This window comes from Nasonia vitripennis (assembly GCF_009193385.2).
Source record: "Nasonia vitripennis strain AsymCx chromosome 5 unlocalized genomic scaffold, Nvit_psr_1.1 chr5_random0003, whole genome shotgun sequence".
Taxonomy (NCBI): Eukaryota; Metazoa; Arthropoda; class Insecta; order Hymenoptera; family Pteromalidae; genus Nasonia; species Nasonia vitripennis.
Window position 1 is genome coordinate 319,660 of NW_022279653.1, and position 17,466 is coordinate 337,125.

Below are 17,466 nucleotides of genomic sequence, written 5' to 3' on the forward strand. Positions count from 1 at the left end.
GTTGCTCGATTAACTTGTGTTCGGTTGAGAGAGCAATAAGCCATATGAGTCTGAGTAAATATTGTGGTAATCTTGTGTTCGGATGCCATAGTACTTGCTCGTTTTTATTTGAACGATTCCCATTTTTGATTTTAAATGCAATGTTTTGACTCATAAATATAGTCTATTTATCTGCAATAATAAAACATGCATAAACTTACTTTGGTACGTCCAATACTTTCTAAATATAAGCTTATATAATTGTACAATAAATTGCAGATAAATCCGAGGCTGAAGAAAAGGAGTTGAAACTGCTGGAAAGGGAATTGGCCGAAATTCATGCTGCGGGAGAAGAAATGTTTCTTCCGTACTGCACTTCGAAAAAAGATCAGGAAGAAGAAAGGACAGAAATCACGAAAGTTGGAGGTCCGAAAAACGAAAGATTCTTTAATTTCAAAAGGCCGAAAGTGAATGTATTCTTGAAGGAAGTTAAAGACTCGAAAGAAATGAAAGATTTAATGAAAGATACCCTAAAAATCACTAATATCACGACTATAAAACCTCCAAAAATTATAATAAATAAAGACTTTATGAATGACTCTTGGAACGACAATGCGCCTAGTTGAAAAAATCAAACTAATGATTTCTTAAATTCCACAGAAATTGAAAATAAAATGTAAGTTTTGGCGGACAGTTTCGAAAGCAGATTGAAAGAAATGGAAAGAAAAGCGGAAGCCGAAATGAAAGGAAATTTGGACGAGATGAATGATCTGCTTAAATGTTCTCATGAAGAATTTGATCAACTGGTGGAGTATGGAAACCAGACCAAAGGATTTATGTCCGAACATCTGATCAAAGTAACATCAACTGGTCGAGCAGGCTCAATGCCAGACATGTCCGGATGATACAAAGCTGTAAGTAATTCAAATGAAGTACCGAGTTCAGAAAATAATTCCGATACTGTAAGTGTAAATTCATTGATTTTTTTTTTTTTTTACGTGGCATTTGGAACTCGAAAGTTCATCGCCTCATCTACGCAAGCCTTCCACGCTGCCCTATCTTGTGTCAACCCCACCCAAGATGCACCTCTCCGATCGACACCCACCCGTCCTATTTATACTAGATCCGCTTTTACGTTGTCCTCCCATCTACGTCTAGGTCTACCTAGAGGTCGCGTTACCATCGGCCTGCCCTTCATGACACGCGCTGCCGTACGGTCGTCTCCCATTCTCGCTACGTGCCCTGCCCATCCCAATCTGCGCGATTTTATTATTCTGTTAATATTTGGTGACGCGTACAGATTGTGTAACTCATCATTGTGTAGTCTCCTACATTCCCCGGTTTCCTCATCTTTCTTTGGCCCGTATATTTTTCGCAAGACTTTATTTTCAAATACCCTAAAACGGTTGTCCGCCTGCTTAGTGAGAACCCACGTTTCGCACCCGTACAGAACCACCGGCAGTATTATTGTCCGGTATACTCTTATTTTAACGTTTTTAGACAACAGCCTCGACTTAAGTAAATTACTCACGGCGTAGAAGCAAGGATTACCCGAATGGAGTCTCTTATTTATTTCGACATTAATCTCGTTTCTATCATTTATGGTCGTACCCAGATACCTGAATTCGCTAAACTTGTCAAAAGTAAAATTCCCAACTCTGAGATCTTCCTCCCCTCTGCAGATGCCTAGCTTATCCACAATCATGTACTTTGTTTTTGATTCACTCACTTCTAACCCTGTATACTCCACCGCTTTTATGAGGATTTCCGCGTTTCTTGCTACCGTTTCCCTACAATCCCCCAGTATATCCAAATCATCTGCGTAGCCTAGTATCTGCGTTGTTCCATTAAGCGTTGCGCCCAGCTGGCTAACCTGCATTCTTCTAACGGCATACTCTAACGTTAAGTTGAACAGCACCATAGAGAGCCCATCCCCTTGTTTTAAACCATCGCGTATCAAGAAGGGTTCTGATACATTACCGCCTACTCGAACCTTCCCCGTGCTTCCGTTCAGACATATTTGAATTAATCTCACGAGTTTTTTTGGTACCCCGAGAAGTACTAGAATTTGATACATTTTGCTTCGCTTAATAGAGTCGTACGCTTTTTTAAAATCTATAAATAGTTGGTGTATGGTTTCACAAAATTCCCACTTTTTCTCTAACAACTGTCTTATGGTAAACATTTGATCGCTCGTCGATCTGTTGCGCCGAAATCCGCACTGATAATCTCCTACTATATCTTCCGCGAATGGAGTGAGTCTAGCTTGTATTACGTTTTACAGAACTTTGTAGCACGTTGCTAAAAGTGAAATACCCCTATAGTTATTGCAGTCTGTCTTATCCCCCTTTTTAAAAATCGGTATAATGATAGATTCCTTCCAATTTTCGGGTATTGTTTCATTTTTCCAGATGGCACATACTAGTTTATAGATTTTGAAAGTGAGCTCGACGCCCCCATATTTGAGTAACTCAGCTGGTATAGAGTCATTTCCCGCGGCTTTGTTTTTTTTTTTAGTTTTTTAATCGCGACCTCTACTTCTTGGTAGCTCGGTTCCTCCTCGTGGGGTTCAGCAGTGTGAATTTCGTCCCCTAATTCTTCGCTATTTTCGTGCACGTTTAATAATTTATCGAAATAATTTTTCCACAGCGACAGTAATTCGTTGTCATTTGTTACGAGGTTCCCGTTTTCGTCCTTCATCAATTGCGCTCTACTCCTAAAACCCTTTCTGATGGCGTTAATCCCTCTGTACATTTCGCGGGGGTTATTTTCCTTACTGTTAGTTTCTATTCTCCTAATAAGATTCTTTTGATACTCCCGCTTCTTATTTCTGTAGATCGCGCTCGTCTGTTTCCTTACGTTAGAATACTCTTTTACGGTCCTATCGCTTCTATTTTGTAAGCTATCTAATTTAGCCCTTTTGCGCCTTTCTTTTTACCCAGTACTTTGTTCGTGGCCTCTTTTACCGTTTTTTCGATGTCCCCCCATAAGCTATTCGGTTCGTCATTTCCCTCCGGCGATGTATTTGTTTCTTCAAGTGCCTGAAACCTGTTATTAATTTCTATCTGGTACCTAATTCGCTCTGTTCTATCTCGTAGCTTCTCAATATCGAAGCTTTCTACCTTGTTTGCTCGCTTACTATTTTGATTCGCTACTAGTCTAGCTCTTAATTTGGCTACTACTAGGAAGTGGTCCGAGTCGCTATCTGCCCCTCTGTAAGCCCTTACGTCAAGAACATTAGTATGACATCTTTTTTCAATGAGGAAATGATCAATTTGGTTCTGTGTGGCCCCGTCCGGCGATGTCCACGTTGCCTTGTGTATGTTCTTGTGCTTAAAACACGTAGTTTTGATTATAAGATCTTTTGCCGCCGCGAAATTTATGACCCTAATACCGTTATCATTGCTGGCTTCGTGCAGGCTTTCCTTCCCTATAGTAGGCCTAAACATTTCCTCCCTACCTATTTTAGCATTGAAATCGCCTAATACTATTCTTGTATCGTAAGACGCGAACTGGTCGATTACCTGCTCTAAAGTTTCGTAATAGAGATCCTTAGCTTCTTCTTTGTCCTCCGTAGGACAGTGTACATTAATAAATACATATCTATACCATTCACCTTCGATAATGATGTACGAGAGCCTATCATTGACGGATTTGAAACTTTTAACCGAATGTATGATGCTTTTGCTTACGAGAAATCCGGTGCCTAGAGATCCCCCACTCCCGGCCCCATACAGGTACGTGAAGTTACCCGATGCTAGTACTCCGCCATCTGGCCACCGCGATTCCTGTATTGCTACCAAATCTAGATTGTACCTATCAGCTTCCTTTACGAGTTCTTTAAACGCACCTGCTCTGTATAGACTGCGAACATTCCAAGTTCCGACCCTTAAGTCCCTTTTGGTTCGGATTTGATTTTTTTGAGCCATGATATTATGTTAAACCCGCGCGCTTCGGATCCTGTTCCGATCGCAGGTGAGTCCACCGTTCTAGAGGTGATAACCCCCATACCTCTAGAACTAAGTATCAGAGCTTTCCGACTTTGACGAGGACAGTATCAACTCGTCGTCAGACACACTACGGTTTCATTCTCGCATCCTAACGCCCCCTGCAAGGCAGCGCGCCTTCGCTGGCATCGTTACCGCGTAAGACCAGGTGACGAATCATTCTACACATCCCCTTTCGGGGCAGTTGTCATCGCTCCCGCATCCTCCTCGGCAGCAGGATTTTTGCCCATTTTTGTAATGTGTGATGAAAGAGATACATTGAGAGATAAGAGATAATGTGAAGTGTTTTTGTTGTTGTGGTGCTTGCGTAGTGTTTCTAGATGAATGCGTTCGACTGTGTGGGCTCATCACACCCACGTCTGTTCCTATCGGCTGTCCGCGGCTGCTTATTCAATTTATTCGCAGCTAATCTCTTTCTCAGGGGCTGTTCCTCTATCCGCAACCTAAGGACGCGCTGTGTAGTGGTGATAGGCACCCACCCGTCCGATCTCGACGACAACGCCCTAGACCCGCTTAGGGTAGCGGTATTGTAACAGGTAAATTCATTGATTGCAAAAGAAAAAGATAAGCGCTTTAAAGAACGCGATAATGCTAAAACCTCGTTAGAATCTAGAAACATAAAGTTGCATTGAGATTACAAATTAAATACTCAAACTCGATTTGAATATTTTCTGGACTTCTTTAAATCTGAATTACGCTCTCTTAATTTGTTGCACGTTATAGACGAAAAAGAGAGCTCGGGTTCGAATGTGGACGAAAGTGTTTTAAAACAGCAAAAATATGATGTTCGCGAAAGACTAATAGGACGATTAGAAATTAATTATTATTCGAAAGTTTGTGATATTCAGGAACCGAAAGAAATATTGGAAAAGCTTAAAACTTTAAAATTAAGCGAAGCCAATTTAACTACTATGAAATTACGAGAACAATTGTATAGCATTAAATATAATCCGAGTAAAGAAAGGATCTCTGCCTTCTGGAATCGATTCGAAGACATAGTTAGAATGTATAATGGTTTGCCGGGCGTAAAATCCTTCATCGATGACGAAGTCAGAGATTCGTTTTATAATGCTATTTCGAAAGCCTTACCGGATATTAAGAATCTGAATTTCTTAAATATGCACCAACAGAACAAACCTTTATTTTACGAAAGTCTTAAAAATTACATAATACAGAACGAAAGCGAGACTGGAACCACGCAAGCATCTGGAAGTGCGATGACAGCAGCCACCAAATGCTTTAACTGTGACGAGTATGGACATTTGGGACGCGATTGCCCAAGTCAGGGCACGAACCTTAAGATGTCCTACGAATGCATACAATTCATGACGCATAGAGCTACACAGTGTCTAATTCGGATGTCCAAGTCGAAAGAGAAAAGGTATGGAAATAAAAATTATAATAATCGAGGTAGTCGTGGTAATAGAAGGGTAGAGGCGGTAATAATTATCGCGGTGGTACAAAAAGTCCGAATGAAAGTCAGAACGATTCGAATGCTAAAAGAGGTCGATTCAACAATAAAAGAGGAAGGGGAAATCAAAATCGAAATTATCGAGGAGGAAAACAACAGAACGGCAATAATAAATAAGACAAAGATCAACAGCATAACAAAGGTGTCTTAAATATCAATGGTGAGTAGTTTGACATAAATACAGATAATGAAATCAAGTCAGTTTGCAATATCGGAAGAACAAACGTTACATGCGAGAAAGGAAAAGTATTAGCAAAATTTTGAGCGGTGCAACTGAGCATCTTACAAATTCACGCATTATTTTTAAAACCTTTGACGAAAGAAGAAAGAGTCGGCGATATTGTATGTAGAACGAACAAAAACAAACTGTTAAATTTAAATTATGTTATATGGGCCGAAAATTTATCCGAAAATCTGATTTCATTACGAAAATTTGTTGATCAAGGCTTGAGTGTTTATTTAAACAATCAACGTATTGACATTTATGACTCGAAATCGAACGAATCTTTATTGACTGGTATATATGAAAGACCTTTTTGGATAATAGAGTTCGAAGTAAATAACTCAGGATATTCTAAATGTAAATCCAATGATGTTAGAGCATACGTAGTAACACGAAGCGTGGCAAGGAAAAGGAGAAATAGTGTAGAAATTGAAAGTATGAATGAGGAAACGGAAGAATTAGTTGAAAGGGAAAATGAAACTGAAAACGAAAGAGAGAATGAATTCGAAAAAGAAAAAGAGAAAGAAATTGTTAATTCAAACTTAGGAAACTGTTCGGATTTTGATGTCACAGTAAGAGACAGAAAAGACTGCAGCATAGAATTCGAAAGTACTAAGAGACAAATTAGTAACAAAGCTATGATGTGGCACACACGAATGGGACACGCGTCGCTTGAATATCTAAAGAAATTACAGACTAAACGTCCCGAAATTAAAGATTTGAAAGAATGCAAGTTCGACGAAAGCATTAGAAACTGTGAAGTTTGTTTTGTTTAATTTTAAAATTAAATAGACTACACTTTCGAACTACACGTACTAGTGCGAAAGAAGCTTTACAGATAATTCATTCTGATGTTATGGGAAAGATAAGTCCGTCTTCTCATTCTAAAGGGTATAAATACATATCTGTATTTATTGATGATAGTTCGAGACTCGTCATGACTTATGCCATGAAAACAAAAGATGAAACGGGTTATTGTTTCGAATCTTTTGTAAAGAGCGCTCGAAACCTCTTGGTAAGGGACGCAAAGGTATGTTACCTGCGAACAGATCAAGGCACTGAATATACCGGGGGTTACACGGTTGAAGTTTTGAAGAAACTAGGAGCCGAACATCAATTGTCTTGTCCGGATACTCCTCAACACAACGGTACGTCGGAAAGATTGAATCAAACGATACAACGTAAGATTCGAATGCTAATGTATGACTCGAAACTACCTGAAAACATGTGGGATTTAGCTCTGAGTGCGGCAATCTATGCGTATAATTGGACACCGCATGTATCGAACGATATGATTTTTCCGTTGGAAAAATTCAATCCGCAAATCAAATTTGACCTGACACAGATCAAACGATTTGGCTGTCTGGCATATATGAAAGTACAGCGAAAGGCAGGTTCGAAATTTTGATCCCTAGGTTTAAGAACGATTCTAGTTGGATACAAAGACACTGGTTATTTATTGCTGAAACCGGAAAATGGAAAGCTATACAAAAGTCGCGACGTTAGATTCAACGAAAGATTTGTTTTTGGAGACAAATGCAAGAAAGATGAAATAAATAACTGGCCCAATGTCAATGTAGAAATAAATGCAAGTAATTGGTTCGATGAATTTGAGCCCGAAAGTCAATCGAGTGAAGATAAGATGCACGAAACTTCGAATGAAGGAACGGAAGGAGTTGGAAAACGTAAAAGGGGACGACCGAAAAAGTCGATTGTTAAAAAGGAACAATCTTCAGCAGATGAACAAATTCAAGCTTTGATTGCAAAAATTAAAGGTGATCCTGCATCCTATGCTGAAGCCCTAGCTAAGAAAGACAAAAACAAATGGGTAGAGGCACTCAACGAGGAATAGAATTGAATGTATAAAAACAATGTTTCGAGTCTGGTGGACAAACCAAAAGCGAAAGACAAAGAACGAAAGCCAAACATTCGTGAAAAGTTCAAGGCTCGGCTTGTGATTAGAGGATTTAAAGATTAGAATGTTTATGATTTGCAAGAAACCTATGCACCTGTTTCACGATTACCTCTAATCCGAGCAGTGCTCGCAATCACAAATAAATATAATCTGAAAGTACGTCAAATGGACGTGAAAACTGCCTTTCTGAATGGCACACTAAATGAAGACATATATATATGGAAATTTCGGAAGGAGTTCAATGTTCGAATGAAACAAGATTGAGTAAAGTCTGCAAGTTAGAAAGAACGTTGTACGGTCTGAAAGTAAGTCCAAAGCGATGGAACTAAAGATTTACGGCAGCTGCTTTGAAAATTGGTCTACAGTCCCACGAAAACGAACCATGCTTATTTACATGGCAACAGGAAGATACATTTTTGATGTTGATTCTATACGTGGATGACATATTGTTATCAAGTAACGACGTAGGAAAACTCAACGAGATTAATCGAAAGCTGATGAAAGAATTCGAGATGACTGACTTAGGAGAACCAAAAATCTTTCTAGGTCTGGAAATAACACGAAATCGAAAAACGAAAGAATTGAAACTAACTCTAACTGAATACATTGATCGTATACTTCGAAAGTTTAGTTTTGATAAATTGCATGCAAAGTGAACGTCAATGATTACAAATCAGATAGCATATCGCGAACGAAAGTATAGAGAAGAAAATGAACATTTGAACGAATTTATCGAAGGAAGTAATATTGGAGATATTTCATATCGAGAAGCTGTAGGAACGTTTCTATATTTAGCAAATGCCAGTCGACCGGATATTTGTTATACGGTAAATGTACTGTGCAGGCATCAAAAAAATCCGACAGAAAATGAATGGAACATGATTAAACGAGTATTTTGTTATTTGAAAGGAACTCGAACACTAGGATTAAATTATTTGAGAAGATGGAACAACTTACAAGCTTATTCTGATGCAAGTTTTACCGACTGCAAGGAGTCTCGCACGACTAGTGGTTTCGTCATTAGACTGTATGGCGATTCAGTTACATGGCGAACGCGCAAGCAAAATTATGTGGCATTGTCAACTTGTCAAGCTGAGTTCGTCTCGATGAGTGATGCTTGCCAGGATGTCAAAAAGAAGACAATAAGGAAGAGCACAGTCTGTGTAAAAGGAAGCTAATAACTGAGCCCGATCATTATCTTATTAAGACCTCCAATCCCGCAAAATCGATTTATTCAACTCCTCGGTGGATAAATAGTACCGCGAGGTGCAAGAAGGAGGAGTCAGTGTTAATATTAGAAGGAACGGGAGAACTCAAAATTCCTGAAAAGTGTCAACTAAAAATCGAACAAGACACCTATTACGAAGGCGTAGATCAAGAAGAAGAAAGTAACGAGTACTTTATGCCAAATGTACGATTGTCAGTGGCTAACACAATATGGGCCGAGAAGACCGCAGGGCAGGTAAACGCCATGGGGCGCATCGCAGGGCAAGGGCCGCACGCGTTAGTATACACAGCATTAACTGTAGTCATAGCAGTAGTGGGTACAGTTGTGTGTGTGACTACATTCGTGGCGATACGCCGGATGAATGAACTGGGCTATATAAAAGAGGTTGAAGCGATATATGTGCCGATGAAGCCGTTGGACACAACGATAAGGTGTGAGTTCAATGGACCTGGGCAAGCGTTGAGAGTTGTGATGCGAAAACAGAGATATAAGTAAAGCAAGATAAAGAGAATGGAATTATGAGTCGGGGGGTAGAGAGAGAGAGAGAGAGAGAGAGAGGAATCATATGAGAAGAAGCAACAACCAGGGACTACCTGCAAGAACGAAGAGAGACGCTTGAACAAACAAAAAAATCCCGTAACAAAATGAAAAAATCTTGCTAAAGTACATCATTTTGATAAGTAAATGTTCAAGTACAAGTCCAAAACAAACTGTAAGAGAGAACTGAACGCAAGTGAATGAATTTACAAATATAATTAAGCAATAAGATATTTTAATAATAAGAGCAAAAAAAAGAGAGAAAATGTAAGAATTTGGTACAGAAACAGCTAAACGAAGCCGACAACTGTACTTCGTAAATAAAAAAAATTGTATAACTAGAATCATATAATCCGATTATTCTATTAATTGATAAATGTCGTGTAAACAAAAGGAACAAATGAATAAAAACGGGCTAGTATAACCGCCCACAAAAGAAAAAGGGGTATGAGCACTTAATTGGACGTGAGAGTAACAAACACGGGATAAATAATTACAAGAAAATCGTACATAGAAAGGGGTATATCGACGAGGGCGTCTATGACTTTGGGCCGTGGACGTGTCACGTGTGTACACATGTCACGGGTTTCTAATTACTATAAGAAGACGAGTAGAAGAGTGCAATGCGGTAGCTGCCGTGGCGCGACGACAGCACTTCTGCCTTGCAAGCTAGAGGATCTCGGTTCAAGCCCGGGGTCCGTTACTTTTCGTTGCACTCTTTACTCGTAACAGAATATACTCTTCATGCAATATACGGATGGACAATTCACCTACTGGGAACACTATTTAGTTCCGTTACGCTCTTACTAGTAGTGATGAGGGAAAATAATGAGCAGCAGGAAACACTGAATAAAAAAGAAGACAGGAAAAAATAAGAAATACATTTACAAGAAATACTTGTCACAAATCCTCTAAAAGTAACAACAATGATACCTCCACCGATACCAATTCATCCACTGAATGCACCTACCTACTCACACAAAACAATATCCAATAGCAAACCTCAAGCCAAAACCTCAATCTAATTGTTTATTTTAAATCAAATGTAAAAATAAAATACAAACCCAATAATGTTGTTCTACGAAATAAAATATTTAATCTATTAATTTAATAAAAGATACAAGGTATTAGTAGCGATCAGTCAGCCAGTCGATATAATTCACTCAAACTGGACTTTGCTACGACGCTCCGGGTTGTCAACAGAGCTACCAGGTTTAAGTCTTAATTCGATCTTGTATATTTATAACTTTACATGAATAAATCGCAAGTTCTACGTCCAATCATAAGAGTTATACATTTCAATATTCTGCACACGACTGTCATAGCAGCAGCAGCAGTAATCCTGACTCAACATCAAGGACTAAAGTAAGTTAAAGACATTATATACATATACATATATAAGAGGTCGAAATAAGGACTTAACACACTAATATGTTTGTTGGAGATCATAGTTTAGCTTAGAAAACATTCTAATAAGCCAAAAATACTTACCAACAGTAATAAGCAATTTTTTTTGTATAATGGAAAATCCGAACACCAATATAGAAGTAAAAAGTGTCACGGGCGCCAAAGCTTTGTCTGCTTCTCAAACTCGCATTCGTGGCCCTACCTCGCCACTTAATGAGAGAAGTTTGCATACAAATTTCTAGCCCGATTGATTTAAGTCTCTTAGAGATAATCGTATAACACCAAAAGTTTTATTTAAAAAACACGCAGAAATCAAACAAATTCTACCCGCATTTTTAAATAACCTAATGGATCGGGATAACAAAAAAATTAGTTTTTTAGTTTGTGCGAGAGGAGACTCCTCCCAAAATTTCAGCCCAATCGGTCGAAAATTGTGTGAGATATCGCATTTCACATTTTTCGGCACAAAACTATAAGGCACTTCCGTGTCGCGGTCGTGCCTAAAAACACATTTTTATCAAATCCACCCTTGGTATTGGGACCTGACATCGGGGAGGAGTCCATAGATATAGCTAACCAAGATGGCGTCATCATCCCAGCGATTAACACGGAGTTAATTGGAGTAGACTTAGTTATCCGACAAAAAAATACTTTCTGTGCCAAGTATTTGCGATTAAATTTTTTCGAAACTCTTTTTACGGGCCGAGTACCTAAGAACGAGGATGTTAACGACTTTGAGTAAGATGAATATTGTTTAAGTGTTGCAAAATAGGGCTGTCACAAAATAGTGGTGTATGTTCGTAATTGTATAAGAAAAAGGCAAGTTGGGAACATTGGCTTTGAATATTTGGACCATCTAAAAAAAACCAGTAAAGTATTTAAATAAGGAAAATCTATAACACTCTTAAACCACTCTAAACCTGTTTAACGGGTGCTGCCCCTACTATGCATCACACCACAGTAAGCGCACAGCGTTACTGCTATAACGTTTGCTCGTTCTCCCCATCGCCGTGCGCTGCAGCGGGCGTTCTGCCGTTAAGTATCGTAGTGCAATTTGCAAGTAAAGAGTAAGATAAGGCGGCTTACGGTAATAGCGGGCTATGCCCTGTAACTATATCCTCCTGCGATCGTACCGGCCTAGCTAACTTACTATTAAGCTAATTTTAAAACGTGAATTTAACTCCTATCATCTTTATTTTCAATGTGTTTCAACATAACTAAAAATTGTAAAGCTTAATCTAAGAGAGAAAACATAAAAAATTGATGTACAAACCACAATAAACGCAGATTTTTTATATGACTTAAAACCTATGATATAAAACAATAATAACTCACCTTGATACTAGGGCCACCAGTATCGTTACTGAAATAAAACTGGTGGGTATCATTAGCTAGAATATCAAGCCATCCCACTTTACTCTTTAGCTTTGGCCTTTCAGCATTTCCAATAGCGTACCTACAATTAAAAGTTTTCAAAACTAAATTAATAAATTAAGAAAATTGAAGTAATTATAACACATTATTCGTATTTGAGAATTCTCGGCGCTACTGCGAATTGAGATGTTTTCATCATCGCTTGTGCAATACTTATATTATTAAAATTCTAACTTATCTAAACCAACAACTTTTATGAATTTCTACTACTTTTATTTTATTTAAGAAGACGCTTCAAAGTGTATCAGTATTATAACTTTAAAATAAAATTGCTACCGATTCTTTGGCACGTAGCTTTGTTCAAAATTACGTATTGCTTTAATATCAAAATTGTTTTTACTCCTTAATAATTACATAAATTAAGAGAGAGAGAGAGAGAGAGAGAGAGAGAGAGAATCAACGAAGTGATTTTTGGAACACGTCTGAAGGGTGACTCTGCAACAGCAGAAGAGGAGGAAAAAAGCGGAACAGCGGAATGGTATACTCCCAAACAAGAAAGGAACACCGATAGTAAATCTACAGGGAGAAATAAAAAGGAGGGTAGAAAGGGAAGGGAAAAAGGACAAAACCACAACTAAATAAGAAATCACAAAGTGTAATTAACCTAATAGGAGGAGGACTGATTCTAAAAAGGAAAAGGATAGAAGCAGAAGAAACAGAAGAATTAATTGAAATATTTAAAGGTGAGGACACACCGGAAATAAAACAAAAAAAAAAGAAAGAGGAGGAAGAAGAGGAAAAACGCAAAGAAGAAGAAAAGAAACAGATTTTTAATAAAAGCAAGCTAATTGCAAGAACACTACCAAGCACACCAGGCATAAGTAAAGCGGCCAAAGAGGGAGAAGAGAATTTGGAAAAAGAAGACAATAAGGAAGAGGAGAGAACTGAAAAGATAGAAGAAGAGCAAGATATGGAAAAGACACTGAAAGAGATCCTTGAGAAAATGAACAAGGACGGTGAAGCAAGAGAAAGAGCAACAGAAGAGGCCAAACAAAGAGAAGAAAGATGGGAAAACAGACTTGAAGAAATTAATAAAAAGCTGAGGAAAGGGAAAAAAGGTTTGAGGAAATAATCCTAAGGATGGAAAGAGAAAGGATAAGGAGATAAGGAAGATAGCAGAAGAAATAAAGAAAAACAAGGAGGAGAAGGAGGAAGCCAGGAAAAAGATAAAAGAGGAATTAGAGCAGCTGAAGGCAAAGCAAGAACAAGCCGGAGCAGGAGGAATAGAAACCACAGAAGAATGGATAAAGAAAACTAGCGCGCCACGCGCGGCCTTACGGCCGCGTTGGCTTGATGCCTTGCGTTTTTTTTTCAATATTGTTGTCAAAGTTTAGATTGGTATTGTTCTGGCGGTCATCAACACTATCATCAAAACTACTGGAAAATTAGTAACTTATTTGTATTTGTATCAATTATTTATTTTTGTTTGTAGATATTCTTAAAATATATCTTATTTTAATTTTATTCTATTGTAATTTCAGATAAATACTTTTGTATCGCAGTTTTCAAGAGGAAGTAAACAAAAGGATGATATTTCGTTTGTAGGATTTCAATTAGAATATTAGAAAATTGATTGTTTAGGTATTTAGCATAGTTTAGAGGGATGTAGTAAGCTACTTAGAGCTTTTCTTCAATCTAAGCAATTTTCTTTATTGAGTTTAGGTTTTTCTAGTTCAGTATATACACTTGAATTTTGAAAGTGAATTGTACTGATTCAGCTTAAAAGATTTAATTAATATAGCGTACGTCGTTATATGATGCCAAGTTACACGGAATGTATTCGGCGATTACGTATTTCCTAAATTATGAATTTTTTATAATTTAATTAAAAAAGTGGTTTAATTTTGTATATATGTATGAGATAAAGGCCAAAAATATAACTTTCAGCTTTTAATAATATAGGAAAATTGCTGAAAATAATTAGGTTGGATTGCATGTTGCGCCGAAGTTATTATTGAATTTATGTATCAAATAATCGCTTTTAGGGTTGTGTATGTCAAAAAGTGTTAAAAAAATGTTTGCCACGGTAAAAAGTTGTGTTTTAAACATGTCTACAACTTTTATATTTAACATTTTCATGTAAATCCGTAATGTTTTATGGCAAATAATTGTTTTTTTAGCTGTAAAAAATCGATTTTGGGCTGTTAATTCGAGTTATAAGTATTTTCATGATTTGATGTCAATAGAAAAAAGTTGTATTTTTCAAGGATCTACAACTTTTCCCTTTAACTTTTTTTTGTAGAATGCTTGGATTTAATGTTACAGCCCAAAAACCGTTTTTAGCGTTTTTTGAAGGTGGCCGCATTTTGTATATATGTTAGGAATCAGGCCCAAAATAGGACCGTCAGCATACGATTATGAGACGAGTTCCCAAAAAAATTTTGAGCCCGATTGACTAAAGCCTCTCAGAGATAATCGCATCACAGGTAAATTTTTATTAAAAAAACGCTTAAAAATCGAACAAATTGTGCCCGCATTTCAAAACGACGTAGAGGATCGGGATAAAAAAAATAGTTTTTTAGCTTTTGCAGAAGGAGACTTCTCCTAAAATTTCAGCCCGATCGGTCGAAAATTGCGTGAGATATCGCATCTCACACATTTTTCGCACACGAAACTATAAGGCACTTGTCGCGGTCGTGCCTAATAAAAGATATAGAAGAGGATGTACAGTCAAAGCGATGAAAGAGCAGGAAGGAGTAAAAGATGAAAACAACAACGATCATTCAGAAAACAAGGTAGGGATAGAAGAAGAGAGAAGATGGAAGCAAATGGTCTGGATATCGGAAAAAGATGATTTTAATTTAATTTAGATTTAATTGTTTTTTTTATTGTTGTACATTATGTTGTACATATACAATTATAGTATATTATAAAAAGAATAAAAATGTTGTGTAAAGGTGCTAGTGCGCGTGAAGAGTGTGAAATGGAATGAAGTGAAATGAGATGAATGAGAATGTGTGTATGTTTGTGTGATGTTTATGTGTTTTCCAGATTGAAGAATTAATTTTTAGCTGCTTGTTTAAAGTGTAATATGGATAGTGTGTTGCGAAGATGAGATGGAAGGCTATTCGAGAGGTAGGAGGCGCTGATGAAAAATGAATTCTTCAGCGTCTCCGTCTTGAAGGACGGGATGTCCAGTGGAGTCACCTTATCCCTCACAGGCCTGAGCGCGACGTGGAAATCAAAATAGGCTAATAGATAAGTAGGTATTGAGGTGTTGAACATTTTTCTTAGAAAACAGGCCATGAAGTATTTCCTACGTCCGGCGGTGTTAAGCCATTGCAGCTTACGCCTGTAAGGGGAGATGTGCTCGTCCCTCCTCACACCGTAGATATAACGGATCCCCATATTGACAAGCCTCTGCAGTTTTAAGTCAAGTTCCTGAGTCAGGTCGCAGTAAGCAAGTGAGCAATAGTCAATGAGGGGAAACAGGAGTGCTTGCACTAAATGTTGGCGCAATCTAAGGCTAGTGCTTTTCCGAAAAAAATAGAGACGGTACATTAAAGAGTGAGCACGTTTACAGATGTGTGTTACGTGCTCTTTCCACGTAAGTTTGGAGTCAAGCACCAGCCCCAGGTTACGCACCAATGATTCAGAGTTGACCTGGGTTCCCCCTATATTTATATAGGTGTTAGCAGTAGAAGGTAGAGCGTTTATATAGTAGGGGAAACAAAGAAGAGAAAGAGAAGGTGATGGAGAATAAGAGAAAACTAGAAGAAGGAGTATACATAGACCACGACTCAACATGGCAAGAAAGAAGAAACAAAGAAATCGTGATAAAGAAAAGCAGAGATGTGGTAAAAAAAGGAGAAAAGACAAAGATAGGATATAATAAATTTAAGATAGGAAACATAGAATGATTCTGGAACGAGAGAAACGAACAATGGTTTCGAAAAGAAAATGGAAAAACAGACAGGGAAGAAGAAAGGTAGAAGGAATAAGAGAGGGAAGGAGACAGAAATAAAGGTAATCTGGTGAAACATAGCAGGGATAGGGAAAATGAAAGAAAAAGACTGGGAATACGTCAAGGAATTCGTCATTATAGGATTAACAGAAACATGGGTAGAGGAGAAAAACAGCAAAATATGGGAAAACAGACTAAAATGATATGAAATCAGGACGAAAGCGGCAAAGAGGTCTCACCAAAAAGGGAGAGCAAGAGGAGGGGTAGTAATGACAATAAAAAACACAAACAAGGATACAGAGATAAGCTGGGGAGAAGAACCTACGAATGAGATGATAATAGCAAAAATCGGAAAAGGAAAGGAAAAAGTGAGAGTGGGAGTAGTATATATGAGAGAGGAAAAATTGGGAGGAGATAGAAAAGATATGCGAGGAAGAAAAAGAAGGAAAGATGATAATAGGAGGTGCGACGCTGTGCCTCCCAACACAGGTGCGCAACACCTAGAGCCTCGCATGCACTAGGATTTTTCTAAACGTAGGATTTGACCGCGATCATCACGTTTGGGAGAACGCTAGGGAGAGGGGAAAATGATTACACACAATGGTTAAGTTTTATTGCACATGTATTTCGCCCAGCCCTTCCCTACAATACGGTGGCTGTAGTGCCTCCCGCGCACAGTTTAGCCACGCAGGGCTTACACTGGGACGCTTAAACACGAGTCACGCTCGTGCAGCAGACGGCGGGCCACAGGCCCAGGTCCAGTCCGCTGACGGCTGACTCTCTCTCTCTCTCTCTTTCTCTCTCGCGCGCGGGCTATGCCTCCCGCTTGTGGCAAGCCCGACCTGCTGCAGCCGCGCAGCTATAGGGTTTTCTCTTGCGCTGTCTCTATCTCACGCACACGCGTTTCCTCGCACTGTTCTCTCTCTCTCTCTCTCTCTCTCTCTCTCTCTCTCTCTCTCTCTCTCGCGTGCGCTGGCCAGACGCCTCGCGCAGAAGACGTCTTGGTGTGCGCCCGCACTGTACACCAACACCCTGGTCTCTCGAGTTCTCTCTCTCTCTCTAGTGTGCCCGCACCACACTCGTCTCACTCTCGGATCTCTCTCTCTCTCTCTCTCTCTCTATCTCTTTCTCTCTCTCTCTCTCTCTCTCTCTCTAATACTTTCTTACTCGCTCTCTCCCTGGTGGACGTCCGTCGGTGCTCCCGCCGGCGCCTCCCTGACTCTCGTGGACCTGGTGACGGCTAGCTTCCTCGGCTCTCCCACGCCAAGGCTGCTGGTTGCTCTGGTCCTCCGGACAATGATGGCGGACTGGCTAGCTTCCTTCCTCTCGTGCGGATGGTTGCTGGCTCGTCCGGGTGTCGG

The 17,466-nt window shown here is 38.9% G+C and overlaps 1 protein-coding gene across 9 annotated transcripts in view; it reads right to left on the minus strand.

The window, feature by feature from the left end:
• LOC100117692 (potassium voltage-gated channel subfamily H member 6) overlaps positions 1-17,466 on the minus strand; it is a 536,423-nt gene that overhangs the window by 277,978 nt on the left and 240,979 nt on the right. For all 9 annotated transcript variants that reach the window (XM_032602146.1, XM_031932880.1, XM_031932886.2 and 6 more), the window contains one exon: positions 12,103-12,223. In XM_032602146.1, the coding sequence (XP_032458037.1) occupies positions 12,103-12,223 (121 nt within the window). The remainder of the gene's footprint in view (positions 1-12,102; positions 12,224-17,466) is intronic.